This window comes from Notolepis coatsorum (genome assembly GCF_963971535.1).
Source record: "Notolepis coatsorum genome assembly, chromosome: 19".
Taxonomy (NCBI): domain Eukaryota; kingdom Metazoa; phylum Chordata; class Actinopteri; order Aulopiformes; family Paralepididae; genus Notolepis; species Notolepis coatsorum.
The window spans coordinates 59,082,987-59,105,953 of NC_140183.1; the positions used below are offsets into that span (position 1 = coordinate 59,082,987).

General features: G+C 44.8%; 1 protein-coding gene across 1 annotated transcript in view; it reads right to left on the reverse strand.

Moving 5' to 3' along the window:
• The window catches only part of znrf2b (zinc and ring finger 2b), a gene marked incomplete at its 5' end in the record, with an annotated part of 254,151 nt that overhangs the window by 92,243 nt on the left and 138,941 nt on the right, over positions 1–22,967 (reverse strand). Inside the window, one exon of the mRNA XM_084335733.1 lies at positions 6,011–6,106. Coding sequence (XP_084191859.1) covers positions 6,011–6,106 — 96 coding nt within the window. The remainder of the gene's footprint in view (positions 1–6,010; positions 6,107–22,967) is intronic.

The following is a 22,967-nucleotide window of genomic DNA, read 5'->3' on the forward strand; positions in this document are numbered from 1 at the left end:
TTGGCAATCTGAAACGGTTAAGCAGCCACTCATCTGGCAGTGCCCATAAATTAAGTCCATGCGTGCTCCAATTCAGACTGAATGGTGCATAACACGCTCTCTCTCTCTCTCTCTCTCTCTCTCTCTCTCTCTCTCTCTCTCTCTCTCTCTCTCTCTCTCTCTCTCTCTCTCTCTCTCTCTCTCTCTCTCTCTCTCTCTCTCTCTCTCTCTCTACCAAATCCATTCTGCAACAACGGAACGCAGTGCGTGCGACACGGGTCAAAGTCAGTTGTTTATTTATTTATTTTTACTGTTTGCATCTGAGGTGGTCCGCAAATGTTCTTGATAACAATCTAGTGGTCCGCATAAACAAGAAGTTTGGGAACCACTGATCTAGACTATCTCTAAATATGAGTTCTATGTGTATGGCCTGGGCGGCCAGAGCATCTAACTGTTCTAACAGCAATATATAATCCATTTCAGAAGCAGAACGCACACAATAAGTTATAATAATAATAATAATCATAATTATTGAAAAGTTCTGGATTTTTAAGGTCGTATTTGGGGGTATTAAGGCTTTTTAAAAATGTTCTCATCTGGGTAAGAGTTTCTTATCTGGGTAAGAGTGCTCTCGACCACTCTTAGAATTTGGTCTTACCTAAGAGAAAAGCAAAAATAAGAAAACATTGCTGAATCCCAGGTACGAACAAAATAAGAAAAAATGCTAGTTAAGAACAAAATAAGAGGAAATCTGTTCTTATATCGCTTCGTGAATGAGGCCCAATGTTCGCCATCTTGGGAGGGTGACTTACGACTTATTGTATAGCAAGAAGGCAAACATACAAAACATACAACAATGGAGGAAGAAGGAAGTTGAAGCTTCTTCCATGATGCTCCATGATGCTTTTCACAAACTTCCCAACCCGCTTCTAACCCAAAAAAAGTCAACCGGGATAAGATAAGAAAAGATAAGATATTCCTTTATTGATCCCCTTGGGGTGATTCAGGAGTCATAGCAGCACAGGGGAAGGGAGGTACAGGTATGGGCAGGGTAATAGTAAAAAGACATGCAGATGTGCAGTCCGTGCTCACGGTTATGGAGCCTAACGGCCGCTGGCACGAAGGACTGGCCAAGGCTGTTGGTGGAGTCTGTGGCTGAACGTGCTCCTCATCTTGGCTAGCTCCTCATAGAGGGGTATGAGTCTGTGGCTGAACGTGCTCCTCATCTTGGCTAGCTCCTCAGAGGGTATGAGTCTGTGGATGAATGTGCTCCTCATCTTGGCTAGCTCCTCATAGAGGGTATGAGCCTGTGGCAGAACGTGCTCCTCATCTTGGCTAGCTCCTCATAGAGGGTATGAGTCTGTGGCTGAACGTGCTCCTCATCTTGGCTAGATCCTCATAGAGGGGGTGGGAGGGGGTCTCCAGGATAGCGGCCAGCTTCCTTCTCATCCTCCTCTCTGCCACCACCTCTAGTCTGACCAGCTCGACTCCCACCACGGAGCTAGCCTTCCTCACCAGCTTGTTCCCAGCATACCACAGCAACAGAAGAGGACCCTGGCTACTACGGACTGGTCAAAGGACTGCAGCAGTCCCTCTCCTCTACGGCGTGCCCCATAGATCTGCCGTCGGCTGCCCAGGCCTGACAGCTTGATGATGATAGTACAGTAGGGAGAGCCAGACATAATGGAAGACCTTCCATAAGAGCTATAAGAGCAGCTGACGTCAGCCATAATTCCTATGTCACACATCCGTGCGTTCATATCGTCCCGGCTCGACTACTGCAGTTCCCTTTTCACCTGCCTCAGCAAGTTGTCCCTAAAATGGTCCAGAACGCTGCTGCAAGGTTACTGTGCAGGTCCAGCAGGTCAACTCACACTGGCTTCCCATTACGTTTAGGATTTGTTTTAAGATTAGATGCGATAAGATATTCCCTTATTGATTCCCTCTGGGGAAATGCAGGCATCATATAATCATGGGGGGGAGGGGCAGTATAGGTATGGGCAGGGTAATAGAAGGAGACATAAATACAGTATAGGCAATACAATTCGATCTGATTACAAAAATATGAGAAAAAATAAACGGTGTAAACAAAGTTGCAGATGGGGGTATGTATGTCCTATCGGTTCTCACTATCAATATGAATCTGAATAGTGAGATCTTTTCTTTCCTTTTTTTTTTCTTGTTTCATCTGTGAATTGTTTGTTTCTTTGTATATTGTATGAATTATTATTTTGTGTAAATTAGGTTGTACACAGTTCAGGAATAGGGGCATGTAATTATACGATTTTTCTTCTTCCTGCTCCTTTTTGCCCATGGGGGAACTGTATGAGAACTGTATGATTTATATTACTTCCATATGGCAAATAAAACTCTGAACCTGAAATCTGAACTCAGTATACATTACAATAAATATAAGCAATAAAAAAAAGTTTCACATATTTCACCATGCATGGCCAGGCACCTGTGAACATCTGTGACCTGATTAATCCATGTATCACCGACAGGTCACTGAGGTCTTCTGACCAGGGATTACTGGCTGCCCCTCGCTCTCGACTCAGAATAAAACGGTGATTGTGCCTTTATGGAAATGCTCTTCCTATAGGCGTACGATCTGCAGTCTCTGGTGACGTCTTTAAAAAGCAGGTCATTTATTAAAAGTAATTTTTTACAATTGTATGGTCTTCTTTATATGAAAATTAAAAAAAAAGTCTTTGTGAAGCACTTTGTGACTCTGCTCTGTGAAAGGTGCTATACTAAATAAATAAGTTGTAGTGTATATGTACATATATATATACACTACAACTACTGTATACAGGCTACAGCTTTGCTTAAGTGTGGAGATACATATGGGAAATCATGCAGAAATATACTGCAGTTTATGTGTGTGTGTGTGTGTGTGTCCCGTGCACTCACTGTAGTTTTTGCGATGCTGTAGTTGGCCGACGACACACACACAAACTAACGTTCTTTTTTAAGAAAAAAGTATTTAAAACTTAAAAAAAAAAATTTACACATACAAAAAAAACAAGTGACGTGACATCGATTTCACGCAGTTATCGATACATCGATAAGTGGTCTCAGCATTAACTGATAGCATCTCTCTTGATGAAACAACGCCACCAGGGCCGGCTGGCCTTCCCTCAAGACGGCCCGGCCATCTCTGCTTCTTCTCACTCGCCATGTAAACACAGCGACGAGACAGCAGGACTGTAGACGCCACTAACGCTGCACATCCTCAGTTGTATTTCAGAGAGACAGTTAAATCGAACGTCAAACTTCAAACTGAAAGGGTCTTGGTGTGTAAACGATAATAAGGTGTGCACCGTTTGATTTCAAAGAGTTCCGTGATTCATTTAACGACCAGTACACACAGTACAGTACGACTGTAAATGCACTTAGAAGATTACTTTATTGTCAATGTACACAAGGCAATTGAAATGTGTCTTTTCGCCTATCCCTCCTAGTTACACAATCACATACACACAGTCCAATATGATGAATTGAAAATGGGGGACCCTGATAGAAACAAGACGAAAGTCTTTCTCAGGTCTGCATCCTCTTAACAATTGTATGTATTGAGCTGTACTGTACCCATTCTGCAATCTGTTAATACACTTTTCAATCAATCAATCAATCAATCAATCAAGAGTCAGAGTTCAGGGTCACCCGCAGTGCAGGGGCCCTGGAGCAGTTTTGGGGTTAAGTGCCTTGCTCAAGGACACATAGAGATGGTGGGCACCGTAGATGTAATACCAGCCACCCTTCAGTCACCAGCTCACAGCTGGATTACACCCTCCTGTCAGTGGCGGGGATCGAACCTGTGACATTTCGGTTAGTGGCCGGCCTCTTTATCTCTAGTCTAGGCCATCCTGTCAACTGATACAATATATTGTATTTGTATATTCTCTTTTATATTATTCTAGATGTGTTCCCCCCCCCCCTGTGTGAACAAACACCAAGACACATTCCTTGTATGAAACCTTTGCCAATAAATATTCTCATCCTGATCCCTGGGTGTTTACCAAGTCTTACAAAGCTTAAAAGCCTTGAAGACAGAGCTAGATATGCAGATCAATGTATAACGCTGAACATACACCAGCAGAAAAGAAGCTTAGCGAGAGAAAGAGAGCGAGAGAGACAGAAAGAGGGAAAAAGTGAGAGATAGAGAAAGAAAGAATCATCATTTTACTTGTGTCAACATCCACCAGCTGCTCCTGATTAGAATTCTAAAGCCGTTGAAACCAGCGGAGGCTCTCTTCCAGTCGTACATGTGATAAATGTATTTATGCAGACAGCTCTTTGACGCCGGACTACGGAGGACTTGGCGGCTCGTAGCCGGACTTGACGCCAGTTCATCTTCTCAGTCACACAGCGATAACGGGCCGGCGAGTTAACCCCCTCGACGTGACACACGGGAGGCGGGGGAGCCGGCTCAGCTGTCTACAGTACCTGGACCCGTCAGGCCCAGTGTCAGCTGTCTACAGTACCTGGACCCGTCAGGCCCAGTGAGCCCAGTGTCAGCTGTCTACAGTACCTGGACCCGTCAGGCCCAGTGAGCCCAGTGTCAGCTGTCTACAGTACCTGGACCCGTCAGGCCCAGTGTCAGCTGTCTACAGTACCTGGACCCGTCAGGCCCAGTGAGCCCAGTGTCAGCTGTCTACAGTACCTGGACCCGTCAGGCCCAGTGAGCCCAGTGTCAGCTGTCTACAGTACCTGGACCCGTCAGGCCCAGTGAGCCCAGTGTCAGCTGTCTACAGTACCTGGACCCGTCAGGCCCAGTGTCAGCTGTCTACAGTACCTGGACCCGTCAGGCCCAGTGAGCCCAGTGTCAGCTGTCTACAGTACCTGGACCCGTCAGGCCCAGTGAGCCCAGTGTCAGCTGTCTACAGTACCTGGACCCGTCAGGCCCAGTGAGCCCAGTGTCAGCTGTCTACAGTACCTGGACCCGTCAGGCCCAGTGAGCCCAGTGTCAGCTGTCTACAGTACCTGGACCCGTCAGGCCCAGTGTCAGCTGTCTACAGTACCTGGACCCGTCAGGCCCAGTGAGCCCAGTGTCAGCTGTCTACAGTACCTGGACCCGTCAGGCCCAGTGTCAGCTCCACGTGTTCAGCTAGATTACCTGTCACTCACGGTTACAGCACTGCTATGCAAACCACACGCAAACTGCAGCGCGCGAGAAGATCCTCTCTGTGGGAGACGCGCACACGCACACACACACACACACACACACACACACACACACACTCATACGCAAGCGAACGTGCGTGCATATGCACAGTTGCACACACACACACACACACACATACACACATGTACGCGCACAAATGCACGCTCATACGCGCACGCACGCACACACAGACACACACACACACTCTTTGAGCCAGGATGGACTCCCACAATAGAGAGGGAGACTAGGCCTAACAAAAATAATAGTTGGTTTCAGGTTGGTTGTCAGTTTGGCCATGGGTAGGTAGGGAATTTATTTTATTTTTATTTTTTTTTTATTCTTTCCCACGGCGACTATGGATAGGGAATTTCTTTATTTAATTAACCCTTTCACTGCCACACGACAGAAGGTTAGCCCTTTACTATCACACAACCGACGGCGATGCTCCATCATTAGCATCATTAGCTCCGCATCCGCGGAGCTAATGATGCTAATGATGGAGCATCGCCGTCGGTTGTGTGATAGTAAAGGGCTAACCTTCTGTATTGTCACAGTGAAAGGGTTAACCGGCTGTCGTGTGGCAGTGAAAGGGTTAAAATGTTCACAACAACATGGATGCATGTACTCTGCCAGCATGTTTAATATCCATAATACTAAATGTTTGACTAAGATTTCTATGAAACTTTATTCTAAAAAAAAAAAAAAAAAAAAAAAAAAAAAAACGGATTTTTTTTTTTTTTAATATATAATTTTTTTTTTAAACTCATAAAATATATTGGGTCGCACCTAAATCGGCAGGGTCGGTCGGCAACCTGAAACCAACCATTATTTTTGTTAAGCCTAAGCAGGGAGTGTCAGCCTCACCGTTATACGTCACCCTTGGCTTGGTGAGACACATGACCAGGTGCAGGTCCATCTCCTCCGAGGAGACAAACTTGGAGCACACAGGGCACTTGAAGCCTGAGGGACACAAGAGAGACATATATACAATCAATAACAAGTAAAGTAAAAGATATTGAAAAACAGGTGAAAGTTTATGTCTGTTCAAATTTGGAAGGGCAGGTGTTGTATATACCCCCGGGGCATTGGGAAGGGCAGGTGTTGTATATACCCCAGGGGCATTGGGAAGGGCAGGTGTTGTATATACCCCAGGGGCATTGGGAAGGGCAGGTGTTGTATATACCCCAGGGGCATTGGGAAGGGCAGGTGTTGTATATACCCCAGGGGCATTGGGAAGGGCAGGTGTTGTATATACCCCAGGGGCATTGGGAAGGGCAGGTGTTGTATATACCCCAGGGGCATTGGGAAGGGCAGGTGTTGTATATACCCCAGGGGCATTGGGAAGGGCAGGTGTTGTATATACACCAGGGGCATTGGGAAGGGCAGGTGTTGTATATACACCAGGGGCATTGGGAAGGGCAGGTGTTGTATATACCCCAGGGGCATTGGGAAGGGCAGGTGTTGTATATACACCAGGGGCATTGGGAAGGGCAGGTGTTGTATATACCCCCAGGGGCATTGGGAAGGGCAGGTGTTGTATATACCCCAGGGGCATTGGGAAGGGCAGGTGTTGTATATACACCAGGGGCATTGGGAAGGGCAGGTGTTGTATATACCCCAGGGGCATTGGGAAGGGCAGGTGTTGTATATACCCCAGGGGCATTGGGAAGGGCAGGTGTTGTATATACCCCAGGGGCATTGGGAAGGGCAGGTGTTGTATATACCCCAGGGGCATTGGGAAGGGCAGGTGTTGTATATACCCCCAGGGGCATTGGGAAGGGCAGGTGTTGTATATACCCCAGGGGCATTGGGAAGGGCAGGTGTTGTATATACCCCAGGGGCATTGGGAACACTCAGGAGCATTTCCTGCCAGTGGTATCTCACATTACACTTGGACAATATCGCACTGATGATCCAGAGACAACAAGATCCTCCCCGTCTACAGCTGCACCCCTGACCGACTAATTTTCCTTTTTAATCCAGTCGCAATCAATTATCTCCCCCACAATCACAGACACAAAGGAGCAATTAAACGGTACAGGCCATATCAACAGCTCCCGCTGCCCGCCGAGCCTGTCTCAACGTCTCCGTTCTGAGAGAGAGAGCGAGACGTGCCCTTTTGGCTGAGATTGATGATCATGTTTTAGGAGAAACGCGTGTGGAGCGGCCGGTCGTGATGGATGAGGCTCACTGCTGCTGACGAGCAACATTTTTACATCTTCGTTTCGTATCAAGTAGTTATACTGTAGTTCTCAGAAGGGTGTTTTATATATCGATGTGAAGCTTCATGTAGTTATCAGAGGACTGTTCTATATTGTTGTGATGTAGTTATCAGAGGGCTGTTCTATATTGTTGTGATGTAGTTATCAGAGGGCTGTTCTATATTGTTGTGATGTAGTTATCAGAGGGCTGCTCTATATTGTTGTGATGTAGTTATCAGAGGGCTGTTCTATATTGTTGTGAGGTAGTTATCAGAGGGCTGTTCTATATTGTTGTGATGTAGTTATCAGAGGGCTGTTCTATATTGTTGTGAGGTAGTTATCAGAGGGCTGCTCTATATTGTTGTGATGTAGTTATCAGAGGGCTGTTCTATATTGTTGTGAGGTAGTTATCAGAGGGCTGTTCTATATTGTTGTGAGGTAGTTATCAGAGGGCTGTTCTATATTGTTGTGAGGTAGTTATCAGAGGGCTGCTCTATATTGTTGTGATGTAGTTATCAGAGGGCTGTTCTATATTGTTGTGAGGTAGTTATCAGAGGGCTGTTCTATATTGTTGTGATGTAGTTATCAGAGGGCTGTTCTATATTGTTGTGAGGTAGTTATCTGAGGGCTGCTCTATATTGTTGTGAGGTAGTTATCTGAGGGCTGCTCTATATTGTTGTGATGTAGTTACTTATCAGAGGGCTGCTCTATATTGTTGTGAGGTAGTTACTTATCAGAGGGCTGCTCTATATTGTTGTGAGGTAGTTATCAGAGGGCTGCTCTATATTGTTGTGAGGTAGTTATCAGAGGGCTGCTCTATATTGTTGTGAGGTAGTTATCAGAGGGCTGCTCTATATTGTTGTGAGGTAGTTATCAGAGGGCTGCTCTATATTGTTGTGAGGTAGTTATCAGAGGGCTGCTCTATATTGTTGTGATGTAGTTATCAGAGGGCTGCTCTATATTGTTGTGAGGTAGTTATCAGAGGGCTGCTCTATATTGTTGTGATGTAGTTATCAGAGGGCTGTTCTATATTGTTGTGATGTAGTTATCAGAGGGCTGTTCTATATTGTTGTGATGTAGTTATCAGAGGGCTGTTCTATATTGTTGTGAGGTAGTTATCAGAGGGCTGCTCTATATTGTTGTGATGTAGTTATCAGAGGGCTGCTCTATATTGTTGTGAGGTAGTTATCAGAGGGCTGTTCTATATTGTTGTGATGTAGTTATCAGAGGGCTGTTCTATATTGTTGTGAGGTAGTTATCAGAGGGCTGCTCTATATTGTTGTGAGGTAGTTATCAGAGGGCTGCTCTATATTGTTGTGAGGTAGTTATCAGAGGGCTGCTCTATATTGTTGTGAGGTAGTTACTTATCAGAGGGCTGCTCTATATTGTTGTGATGTAGTTATCAGAGGGCTGTTCTATATTGTTGTGATGTAGTTATCAGAGGGCTGCTCTATATTGTTGTGAGGTAGTTATCAGAGGGCTGCTCTATATTGTTGTGAGGTAGTTATCAGAAGGACAGCAGTTAACCTGCATTGTTTAAAACATGGCAGAATGGCAGCTAACAGCCTCTGCAGGCTGCTGGGACGTCATCAATCATCAACACGACTGTCAGCAGGAGGCAGTCTGACAGATACTGCGTGCGTGCGTGTGTGTGTGCGCGCGCGCGTGCTTGTGCGTATACGTGTATGTGTGTGTGTGTGTGTTTAGTCATTGCTTGCTATATCCTTGATCCTCTATATCACTGTGCTTACGCCCTGGGTTCAAACGATCCATTTTCACGATTCAAATCCAACTTCCTATGAATAATCAGATATCGATTCCTAAAACCAGAGATTGATATTTTAATATTATGCCTTTTCCCGCAGATGAGTGATGCTTTAACCCCGACATGAGAGACTACTGTAGCGAAGATCCGGACAGACCGTGAGCAGGTGTTACAGAATTTAAACTCCAACTGGCCCCCAAAAACGGATTCTCCATCTCTCAGGACCTGGCCATTTGCTGACACGATTCACAAACTTGCCTACTGCGAGAAAAAAAGCTTTACTCCGACCGACCATCTCTCACGATGCTGAGGGCGGACCCGTGATGTTTAGAGCGAGTTGCGGCTTCGCACACCTCTGCTGAGTGGCCTGGTCCAGGGAGATAAACTCAAGTCTTCCAGAAAGGCAGAAAAGTGTGTGTTTGTCTTGAGACCTGGATAAGAGCGGTGTGACTCATGGTTTATACAGGGTGGTTTCTCCAGGGGATTCATCAGAAAAGTGGATCAGTGTGTAAATGTAAGCATGCACGTTTAGTTTGTGTGTGTGTGTGTGTAGGTGTGTGTGTGTGTGTGTGTGTGTGTGTGTGTGTGTGAGAGAGAGAGAATGAGAGAAAGAGAGAAAGCAAGTGTGTGTCTATTGGTGTATGAATGCATTGAAGAATGTGTATGTGTATGTGTGAGTAGGTGCATGCAGGACTAGAAGATATTGATTGTGTTATTAATAACAGGGCTGTACAGTGCGACGAGGTTATCGCAAATTGCCCCCCGTGCGAGTGAAAAATAATATTTGGGGGCAACCTTGCGAGTAGTGATTTCAACCCTTCATTCGCATTTCACTCCTAAATTAATCCATACAAATTGGATAAAAAAATAGTAAAACATTAGCCTACAACCAGGGCTGTACAGTGCGACATAATGTCGCGGTGCTATGAAAAAATCTGTCGGCGATGAATGAAAAAAATATTTGCGTGTGAATCTGAGCCACGCTATTCTACTTGGTAGTTGTAGTCTATCGTGCGATTAAATACCATGTCCCCATCTGCGTAGAGTCCATACATCCAACACCAAATCCAATAATTCCTAGCAAACAATCTAAACTAAACTGAATGTGGCCTATTGCATCGCCAAAGAAGAACTTCTTTTCAATAAGTTTAAGCCGCTAATTTTGCTCTGCAAGAAGAACGGAGCGGATATCAGTCCATCTTATGACAACCACGTCCGATGTGGAGAGATGATAAGAGACCATAGCCGATTAAATTAAGTCGGATCTGGCAGTGATGATTGACGGGGACACGGACACTTAACAAATGTCAGCCATGCATTAGGTGAGTAGCCCACTATTAGGACGTTTTTCAATACTTAAATACTGTCTACTTAAATTTCCCTCCGGGGATCAATAAAGTATCAACCTATCTATCTATCTAATAATGAGACAATATGCAAATAAGATAATACTAATAATTGTCACGGTTCCCCGCATGAAAGTGGCTTGCAACTTACTGCTGGTAAAATCACTGTTTATTTCTCGTTTTGCATAGTATTACATTCCTCTTCTATAAACAATCAAAGTCCCACCGTAAGAGCTATGGCCTCATACGGGTCAATTAAACCTTTTTGATTAGAGTCTTTCCTTCGAGCTAAGTTGAACTGAACATTTCACTGTCAAAAGCGCAAACTTAAACAAGGTTGCATCGCAACACGTTTTCAAAATAAAGGTCACATACTGTATACAAATACCGTAGTAGGCTTCTCAGTTCTTATAAAAAAAAGTCCCGGATATACATAAACATTAATTGGCATAGATCTCTATAAACGGCCCAACACATTGATCACTTTAGGCACACCCTGAAACCAGTAACATCACAAATATGAAGCAGGTAATTACCCATACAAATTTTAAACCTTTCATGGGGTTATTTACAATAATAATAATTCATTTGATTTATAAAGCACTTTTCATTGTGAAACAAAGGTATGCAGAGTTGCTTGTCCTCCTGATTAATGCAATGGTGTGTGTGTGTTGTTGTGGTGATCTCATTCAAGGAGCACACACAAACACAGTTTGTTGTTTTTGTTCTATTAGTGATTTACACACTTTCTCAGTTGGTTCATTATAAAAGATACAAACCTGAAAACAAAAGCACTTAAATGTTAAATAAAAGGACCACAGTAAGTAATGAGGCAGGAGGAACATATTTTTTTGCACTATAATGGTAAAATTGTTATTTAAAAAAAATTGCCCCTAAAAAAAAAAGCTTAGCGTACAGCCCTGAATAATCCCTCATGGATCAGTGTGTTTCACTACGTAATAATCACACTCTCCCTCTGGTGACTCATCTCTACACTCCGTCCAGGAGCCCCGCCCACCCCGTCATCCTCATCCCTTCCTCTCCGTCCTGGAGGAGGGACATTAATAGACAGACGGACCGACAGACAAACAGGCGGACGGAAATCAATTAGCAAAAAGGAAGACAATGACAAGCGCAGACGAGAAATTATACAGGCGTGTGAACAAGCAGATACACGGACGGACGGACGGACAATCAGAGAGACAGACAGACAGACGGACGGATGGACAGAAAGACAGACAGACAAACAGAGAGACAGACAGAGAGCCAGATGGACAGCCGGTTGGACAGACAGAGAGACAGACGGACAGACAGAGAGACAGACAGACAGAGAGACAGACGGGCAGACAGATACAGACGTAGAGATAGAGAGATGGACAGACAGATGGACAGACAGAGAGACGGACAGACAGACAGAGAGACATACAAACAGACAGACAGACAGACAGACAGAGAGATGGACAGACCAACATAGACACAGAGAGACAGACAGACGGACAGAAAGACAGACAAACAGATGGACAGACAGAGAGTCGGACAGACAGAGAGATGGACAGAGAGACAGACAGACAGAGAGACGGACATACAGACAGACAGACAGACAGACAGACAGACAGGCGGACAGACAGACAGACAAGCCAAAAGCTGGAACACGATAGCAGAAGAGGATAAAACTAAATAAGAATAATACAGGGCGTCTATGGGCATATTTATGCTGCAATAATTGAAACAGGATGAGAGAAGAATGAATGCATAATGCATGGCGTCTCATAAGCCCTGTTCACAGCCCTGTAGCGTGTTGCACTGAGCTCCTCCTCTGTAGCACAACAGCAGACATCACCGAGGAGGCCTTCTAACCCACAGACCATCCAGGAAAACAAACAGCACAAGCTGAAACATCTGCAGAGGCCAGGGGGGGAGGCCGGGGGTAGAGGCCAGGGGGGAGGCCAGGAGGGGAGGCCAGGGGGGGAGGCCGGGGGTAGAGGCCAGGGGGGAGGCCAGGAGGGGAGGCCAGGGGGGGAGGCCGGGGGTAGAGGCCAGGGGGGGAGGCCGGGGGTAGAGGCCAGGGGGGGAGGCCAGGGGTAGAGACCAGGAGGCCAGGGGGGGAGGCCAGGGGGGGAGGCCGGGGGTAGAGGCCAGGGGGGGAGGCCAGGGGTAGAGACCAGGAGGCCAGGGGGGGAGGCCAGGGGGGGAGGCCGGGGGTAGAGACCAGGAGGCCAGGGGGGGAGGCCAGGGGGGGAGGCCGGGGGTAGAGGCCAGGGGGGAGGCCAGGAGGGGAGGCCAGGGGGGGAGGCCAGGAGGCCAGGAGGGGAGGCCAGGGGGGGAGGCCAGGGGTAGAGACCAGGAGGCCAGGGGGGGAGGCCGGGGATAGACCAGAAGGCCGCGGGTGGAGGCCAGGGGTGGATGCCAGGGGGGGGGGGGGGGGGGGGCAGGGGTGGAGGACGCCTATTGCTTAATAACAGCGGAGGAGTGCTGCCGTTGCTTCCGCGTTTTCCCTGATTGGCTGCGACACGCCCCGCGGCAGGCGCGGCAACCGCAGAGCGGAGCGGCAGAGCTTGCGGCATTATGTAACCGCCCTAATCCGCCATGATTTTCATTCGGCGCTCAGCTCACCTGGCAGCGCAGCGGTCCTGCGGTCCTGCGGTCCGTGGTTGACAAGTTCGAATCCCATCAATTTTTTTTTTTTACGTGATTTTTTTTTTTTACCCTGTATTCTTTCGCCGGTTAAGGTTAGGCATGGTTAAGGTTAAGGTTAAGGTTAGGCATTGTTTCGGAGTTGGTTAAGGTTAGAACGGTTAAGTTTAGGCGCTGTTAAGGAGCTGGTTAAGGTTAGAGTTTGTCTTAGAGAATGGCAATATTCTTTCTATGGTTAAGGTTAAGGTTAGGCATGGTTAAGGTTAAGGTTAAGGTTAGGCATTGTTTCGGAGTTGGTTAAGGTTAGAACGGTTAAGTTTAGGCGCTGTTAAGGAGCTGGTTAAGGTTAGCGTTTGTCTTAGAGAATGGCAATAGACAGCCTATTTCCGCACTGCCGCTCTCCCGCGTTGCCGCGGTCACATGGTCAAATTGTCACATTCTTGCACTGCTCCGCTGTTAAAAAGCAACACGCGTGGAGGACAGGGGTAGAGACCAGGAGGCCGGGGGTGGAGGCCAGGGACAGCTCCCTCCTACCTCCGGTCTAATGGTCTCTAACTACACACCCTCAAGACCTCTACGCTCTGCATCCTCTGGCCGCCTCAGACCCACTCCTATCCGAGCTCCTGGGGGGTCATCAAAGAGAAGCAGGCTATTCTCTGTCCTCGTTCCACAATGACGGAACAAACTGCCCACCACAGTCAGGACAGCTGGAACCAGACCAATTTTCCGCTGTCAACTAAAAACACACTTCTTCAATCAATATCTGAAATATATATATATAATTTTTATTTTTAACAACCAACCTTCATACTGTCTTACTATTATGCACTCTGCTACTAAGGAATCTACCTTGCCAATATTACTACCTACTATGCAAATATGTCTACACTGCTATGCACTAGAGGCTGACATGTGAGTGAATTTTGACTCCCGCTCCTTCCCACTCCCACAGAAATAATCCCATCCCATCCCAATCCCAAGTGAGAGTTTCGAAAAAATCCCACTCTCTCCCACTCCCACAGAGGACTGATCCCAATCCCGTCCCAATCCCGAGCCAAACTTTTATAGAATCCCACTCCCATCCCACTCCTGTTTACCAATCCTGCTCCGTTTTTCTTCCTCAGTATAAAATATGCAGTACATGGGTCACATCATGTCTGTAGGGCTGTATGTTAACTTTTTTTGCACATAGGACTGGTGCTACAGAGGTTGATAGTTTTGTAGCACAGGCCAAAATCTTGTAGCACAACTATAAAACGTGTTATATTTGTAACAGTCACAAATGTGCCTATTGTATTTGTGTTATTTAGTTGCAGTGCCATGTTTGGCTGTCATTTTCATGCTGACAAGTTGACATCACACAGCCAGACATGTTGCGTGTAAGGAATTATGGGATTTGGTGTTGGATGTATGGACTCTACTAGGGGTGGGAATCACCAGTTTCATCACGATACGATACGATATCGATTCTTTGGACAACGATACGATATTTGCCGATATCACAAAGTCTGCCACGATACGATACGATGCAGGTGCCTGCAATCGATATGAGACGATATCATAAACCCATTTAACACAATCAGTAACATTTACATCAACTCAAAAAAGGTAATGAAAATATAACTTGAAAAAAATAAATGTAGCTCTTCCAGACATTTAAATGAAAAACAATCTATTGTTTTTAATACAAATAGACCTCCTGTTCACTGTAAAGTGCGACGTTTTGATATATTGAGCTTTAAACTTGAATTAACTAAGTTTAATTTTTTGGAACTCACAACCTAAAACCCCTCCCTACCTCCCTCTCCCAAACAGTTCCTAATTTCTTTTATGTTGCATGATCATGTATACATTTATTATGTATTATATTTGTTATGTTTAAATATCAACATTATCTGGCCATCCTCAGTAAATACTACTAAACTCCTTTGACCTCACCTACTTAAAATCATTGACATAGAGAGAGGGACAGAGAGAGGCTGAGGCTCCCCCGCCCCCTCCCTTTCCTCACTGTTTTCTCTGCCTCTGAGCCGGGTTAGCTTAGCTTAGTTACCGGTAGCAGCTAACTAGTTAGTTTTGGTGAGGATGCAAAGCATGTAAGATGCATTGGAAGCGTTGCGGGGAAAAACAGGCAGGGACTTATTTCCTGGTCGCAAAATGCGCACTCTAACATAACATAGCATGCTATGCTGCCGGAGCTGCGCTTGGGAGGAAATGACTGAGACTTGCCACAGGATTTTCAAAATAAGAGTATTGATATGAACCGAACGTTGTTAGCTGCCGGATCCATAGATATTATGGCTGGAGCTGCGCTTGGGCGGAAATGAGACCTGCTACAGGATTTTCAAAATAAGAGTATCGATATGAACCGAATGCCTATCGCACGGGTGCTAGTGCAGTAAATTAATTCATTGCACAGACCGATTTTCTCATAGCACGCTGTACAGCCCTGATGTCTGCCTTAGTTAAATATAAAACCACCAAACATTTACATTAGTGATGCACCGATGTATCACTCCCGTCCAAATCCCGTTGATTTTGTTGTCATAGTTCCCACTCCCTTCTGCTCCCATTGACTTTTACTCCCGGTCCTGCCCAATCACGGGATTCAAAGTGAAATTGACTCCCATCCCGTGGGAATCCCGAAAAGATGTCATCCTCTACTATGCACTCAAGACTGCAGCACTCAAGTTCAGCACTGTTTGACGAACAATCTTACTGACCCTTAGCTGCCAGAGTTGTACCCTTCCTGCTGACTTGTAAGCCAACAAATAGGTATACAGTATACCGGCTTGAAAACGTTCTATTGAAGGCCATGTTCAGCTTGTTGAATGAGTAAGCCATGAAAATAATGAATATAACTTCTGAGTGATATTATGAATATGAATACAAATATCTTGGTGTGTGGCTTGAAATTTACATTTCAATTCCATGTGGACAACCTTGCCTCCAAGTTGCAACAGAAAATTGTCTTTCTATACAGAAACAGAACCAGCTTTCCTTTGATTAGTAGGAAGACAGTTGTCGAAGCAGTTTTCTTATCAGTCTTCACTGTATCACTGTTTCCTTTATGAGGAGGTTGGTTGGTCCTCTCTGACGGAGAGGCGCAACAGACACTGGTATTTGTTCACTTTTAAGGCACTTATTGGTAAGCTACCTCCTTATATTATTATCATTATTGGAATGGGATTTTGAAACCCATAACTCATGGAATGAAGTAATGAACTAAAGCTTGAGATTCTCCCCTCTGTAACTATCATTGGTATTTGTTTATTGTTAAAGCCATTATTGGTAAAAATTACACTGTTGGAATGAAATAGTGAAACCTATTCTGACTCTTCTTAGAGATGCTTCGCCAGTAATCATATAACTAGGGTTATAGGATAACCACTGGTTATTTCGCGATTTTTTATTGGTTTGTCATGACAAACCAATTACATAATCCAACATATGTGTATGTTTTTTTTATTGATTCGTTACGAAGAAATCAATACTTCCATTTGTCTAAATTACTGGTACCGCTCCGCCAATTACTTTTTCTTTAGATTTGCGAAAGGTTTGCGGTGCATTCTGGGAAATACCATCTCTCCCTTGAAATCGAGCCTGCATCTTGGCAGACTCCGTTTGTAGGGCCATTTGGAGGGCTGAAACGTCACTACCCCTTGATCCCAAGTGAAATGGGACACACTTCGCAGGAACGCGCAAAACGGGAACACACACCACTGCATCCAATACAGGGCTGTACGCTAAGCTTTTTCACTAGGGGCATACTTGCCCCTAAATGAGAAATTTAGGGGCACAGAATATTTTTTAGGGGCACATTTTTAAATAACAATTTTACCATTATAGTGCAAAAAAAATTGTTCCTCCTGCCTCATTACTGTGGTCCTTTTATTTAACATTTAAGTGTGTTTGTTTTCAGGTTTGTATCTTTTATAATGAACCAACTGAGAAAGTGTGTAAATCACTAATAGAACAAAAACAACAAACTGTGTGTGTGTGTGTGCGCGCGCTTGTGTAGTGCTCCTTGAATGAGATCACCACAACACACACTGCATACCTTTGTTTCACAATGAAAAGTGCTTTATAAATCAAATGAATTATTATTATTGTAAATAACCCCATGAAAGGTTTATTATTTGTATGGGTAATTACCTGCTTCATATTTGTGATGTTACTGGTTTCAGGGTGTGCCTAAAGTGATCAATGTGTTGGGCCATTTATAGAGATCTATGCCAATTAATGTTTTATGTATATCCAGGACTTTTTTTTTTATAAGAATTGAGAGGCCTACTACGGTATTTGTTATGTCAAAATGCTCGCTATCTCCACTGTCTGTGTGTATACTCTGCTTTGGTCAAATCACATTCAGCATGCCCTCAGCAGGGTATCTGCGGGATCTGCATATATACCCTACTCCCTCAGCTAGCCCCTTTCGTGACTGCGTTGCAAGCCAGGGGCTTGAATACGCATCGAATCAATGTTATAAGACATTGATATCAGGAGCTATCTGTAGCTACTGCTAGCCGGCTAGATAACGTTAAGACAACGCCTCAGTGAACTATTTAGTTTAATGGGGGGATATTTCGTTTTGAACAGTGAGCCAAAGTGAGCTACCGAGCTAACGGAGGTATCATGCACTACTACTAGACTATTGCTGGAGCATTTGTTGATATCAGGAGCTATCAGTAGCTAGCCGGCTAGATACCGTTAGACAATGCCTCATGTATTAAACTAAAAGTGAATAGTTGACTGGGTCATTCTGTTTAAACAGTAACGATAGCTAGGTAGCTAACGTTAGCTCACGGTCGCATGCACCAGACTATAGCAGACTACCGGAGGCATAGGAGCCTCTTGTTTACACGAGTGCGGGAGGGGCAGTGGAGGAGGAGGAGGGGCCGTGCGCTGCTGCTGTGTGTGTGCTTGAGAGAGAAGTCAGTGACAGCGAGTGAGATCTCCGCTAAGAATTGGATCATGTTTTTCGATCGGTTTTATATTTTATATATATTTATATATATTATTTATACTGAATATCGGCCGATACCGATCGCTGGCCGATCGATCGGGGCATCCCTAATTAATTTAGGAGTGAAATGCGAATGAAGGGTTGAAATCACTACTCGCAAGCTTGCCCCCAAATATTATTTTCCACTCGCACGGACCAAATTAAGGGGCAATTTGCGATCATCTCGTCGCAGTGTACAGCCCTGCAATAGACACACACCACTGCATCCAATAGAGACACACACACCACTGCATCCAATAGAGACGCACACCACTGCATCCAATACACACACACCACTGCATCTAATAGACACACACACCACTGCATCCAATAGAGACGCACACCACTGCATCCAATACACACACACCACTGCATCTAATAGAGACACACACACCACTGCATACAATAGAGACGCACACCACTGCATCCAATACACACACACCACTGCATCTAATAGAGACACACACACCACTGCATCCAATAGAGACGCACACCACTGCATCCAATACACACACACCACTGCATCTAATAGAGACACACACCACTGCATCCAATAGACACACACACACCACTGCATCCAATAGAGACACACACACTACTGCATCCAATAGACACACACACACACCACTGCATCCAATAGACACACACACACACCACTGCATCCAATAGAGACACACACACACCACTGCATCCAATAGAGACACACACACTACTGCATCCAATATACACACACACACACTACTGCATCCAATAGACACACACACACCACTGCATCCAATAGACACACACACACCACTGCATCCAATAGAGACACACACCACTGCATCCAATAGAGACACACACACACCACTGCATCTAATAGACACACACACCACTGCATCCAATAGACACACACACACCACTGCATCCAATACACACACACACACACTACTGCATCCAATAGAGACACAGACACACTACTGCATCCAATAGACACACACACACACACTACTGCATCCAATAGAGACACGTCACACACACTACTGCATCCAATAGACACACACATCACTGCATCCAATAGAGACACACACACCACTGCATCCAACAGACACACACACACCGCTGCCCCAGAGGTGTCAAACTCAATTATTACTGGGGTCGAAATAAAAAAGACAGGCCGGACACATAATAACACCTAAAAGATTTGCCTTTTCCTGAGGTCACTAGTTTAATTGGTCTATCATGGCAGTTAGGGTACTGCACCTTGTGTATACTGTTTACTTTTACTCTTACTCATAGTATATAGGCCTATATTAACACATTCGGGGCCAGACCCGAGATATCTCGGGTTAACTCGCCATGCTCTGGGCGCCAAACCCGAGAAATCCCGGGTTTTAATCGCTATTTCTTTTATTAGCTATATCTAGTAATTTTTTTACATTCAAAGCTTCTATTGAAGTATTCGCTACAGCCCTAGCTATACATCCATTCATTTTTCATCCATCCAGCCTGATGTTATCATTGGGAATGGGTCTGAGCTCGCAAAGGGCAAATACCGCCGCCTAACGCCTCCCGGCTGGTATTGCACATCATTGGAATCCCTCTGGCTGGGGCTGTGCATCGATGTAAGAAGTCCAGTCCAGATTTTCCTTCTTGGGCATGCAGTATCGTTATAACACATGGACTGGGGACACTCGGAGCACCGTGGATTATGTGTTTTGGACATACAGTATAAAGTTGGATCAATAAACGCGATCAATATTTGGAATGGCGATCAGGAATTAGATTAATCTTTTTGCACTACATCAGATGTGAGGTAAGGACTCTATGTTACGAATCTTGGGTTATTCCGATGTTTCTTTCACCGCCATCGGAGCGCGTGTGTGTGTGTGTTTGCGTGTGTGTGTGTGCGGTTCGCGCCAACCAAAGTACGGAGAAGCGATTTTTCAGACCCCGCTTCTGTTCATGCATGATGACACATATAATATTGATAATCTAGCGTTTATTTGAAAACGATTCATAAATCAAGCGACAAATGGCACGATTTCTAAGGAAATACATTGAAGCTCGATTTGCTGAAGTTTATTGAGATTAGACAGAACGCTCTAGAAATATATTCATATTCATGATCACGGTATAAAACGGAAATGTATGTATGAAAAAATCTGTTTCGTGCATGTTGACTGGAAGCAACTCACTGACGATCAACGTGTTATTTAGATCTATTGCTATTATATTTGATATATTTTAAGCACTTGCAAGTAAAGCTATCCCTACATTGGATAAAGCACTGGCGCTGAAGGGCCAATGTACTAACGCTTCGATCTAGTGCAAAAGGTTGGCATCTAAAAGCATGTATGAAGCGCTGGCCCCCCGCCGGCCAGAAACCCCTGAAGAGCTGGCGAAGTGAGGAAGGTTGACAAGGAATGTTTGTCTTGTTCCAACATCTGCTTCCATGTAGGAGAGGCAGATTGTTTGAAGGAAGTTGTAAAACGTGGCCTTGGCAGACAGAACCTCTCCAGGGTCATTATTACACATGGACACTTCTCTCACATCACACATTCTAAAAAGACACGTAAGGCTACGTTCACACTGCAGGCAAGAGTGACCAGAATCAGATTTATTTTGCTCATATTAGCAGTAGGAGTTAGATCATTTTGTGTACTGTACTGTGTAGGGACTGTCCTGCTCCACTAGGGGCAGGCTTTTCTCATTCACTAGGCTGGGGGCGGGGCTGGCTTTTCTAATTCACAGGAGCGATCTTTTCTACTCTACGTTGGCTTTGAGAGTTGTGTGAATGAATGAAAACTTTATTTAACAGATTGCAGAATGGGTACAATACAGTACGGCTCAATACATACAATTGTTAAGGGGATGCAGACCTGAGAAAGACGTTTGTCTTGTTTCCATCAGGGTCCCCCATTTTCAATTCATATAGACATTTATGACATACACAACATACATGACATTTATGGCATAGGGACATATAGGTATTTAGTACTGATACATTTGTGACATAACCGGTATTCAAATATACAGTACTGTTACCCCTAGATCCTGACAGAGTATATGATGGGGAGGGGACTGTACATTAGGAGGGGGTGGGTGGGTGGGAGAGAAATATACATACGGCGGGGAGGGAATATATACATGTTTGATTGATTGAATTGATTGAAAACTTTATTAACAGATTGCAGAATGGGTACAGTACAGTACATAGATGTAGCAGTAGGCCTACTGTCTATCTGTATGTCATGTATGGGGACCCTGATGTAAACAAGACGAAAGTCTTTCTCTGGTCTGCATCCCCTTAACAATTGTGTGTATTGAGCTGTACTGTACCCAAACTGCAATCTGTTAATAAAGTTTTCAATCAATCAATCAAAACAGCTCAATACATACAATTGTTAAGGGGATGCAGACCAGAGAAAGACGTTTGTCTTGTTTACATCAGGGTCCCCCATTTTCAATTCATCATAAACTGTACTGTGCAGGACAGTGATGCAACAGTAGCAGGACAGTACATCACAGTGATGTAGCAGGACAGTGATGTAGCAGGAGTCAGGACATTGGATCACAGTGATGTAGCAAGAGAGTGGATCACTGTGATAATTTTGTGTAGTGTACTGTGTAGGGACTGTCCTGCTCCACTAGGGGCAGGCTTTTCTCATTCACTAGGCTGGGGGCGGGGCTTGCTTTTCAATTCACAGGAGCGATCTTTTCTACCACATTGTACAACAGAACTGCCGAGTCCCGAGGCTGGTAAGTGCTAGTTAAAATGTACAGTAGTGCACAAACTCTACGTTGGCTTTGAGAGTTGTATTATACTGATATAAAAGTTATGCTGTAGGTTGTATGTGGGAGGGGGGCGGGGGGCTGCGTCGCCCACAGTATTTGGTTAACGTTACTGTGGGAAGTTATGCTGTAGGTTGTGTATGGGGGCGGGGGGGGGGGGGGGGTACGTCGTCCACGGTCTATTTAATTTAACGTTATGTACAGTAGTTGTGTTTGATTGATTGAAAACTTTATTAACAGATTGCAGAATGGGTACAGTACAGTACATAGATGTAGCAGTACTGTCTATCTGTATGTCATGTATGTCTGTCCTGATGAATTGAAAATGGGGGACCCTGATGTAAACAAGACGAAAGTCTTTCTCTGGTCTGCATCCCCTTAACAATTGTGTGTATTGAGCTGTACTATATTGTACCCATTCTGCAATCTGTTAATAAAGTTTTCAATCAATCAATCAAAACAGCTCAATACATACAATTGTTAACTCTTTCAGTGCCACTCACGAGATTTCTCGTGTTTTTTTTATAGGTGGTTGCTAGCCACTCACGAGATTTCTCGGAATTATTATTATTATTTTTTTTTTTGCGATCTGAAAAATTATTGCATCACCCGAGCCTACCCGAGTATTGCCGAGCTGCGCCGGTGATCACTGTGGAAAAAAGCGCCCCCTGTCGTCTCCCAGATGACAGAAGTGATTTTGGAATGGACTCAATGAAAATGAATGGGGAAAAAAATCCGGTACTCCACATTTTCCAGTTCACTGATCCAGCCGGGGTTACTAGAGTTCATTCTGGAGCCTCAGATCCCCGCGGATCATGGAGATCCACTGTGTCGCGTTGGATCCATACACGTATCGATTTTTTCGAATGGTGATCAGGAATTGGAATATACCAGTTGGATACCATCTGATGTCAGGTAAGGACTCTATGTTATCAGTGGTAGGATAATCAGAGTAAGTTTGATGAAGTTATAAGCTGTTTTGTGAAATGTCTTCTTTCGGTTTCAATGTAAAACTCCGAGAGGAAATCAACGAGGCGATTATCCGCGCGCGGCCGTAATGTGCGTGCATGCACGTATAATATTGATCATCTAGCGT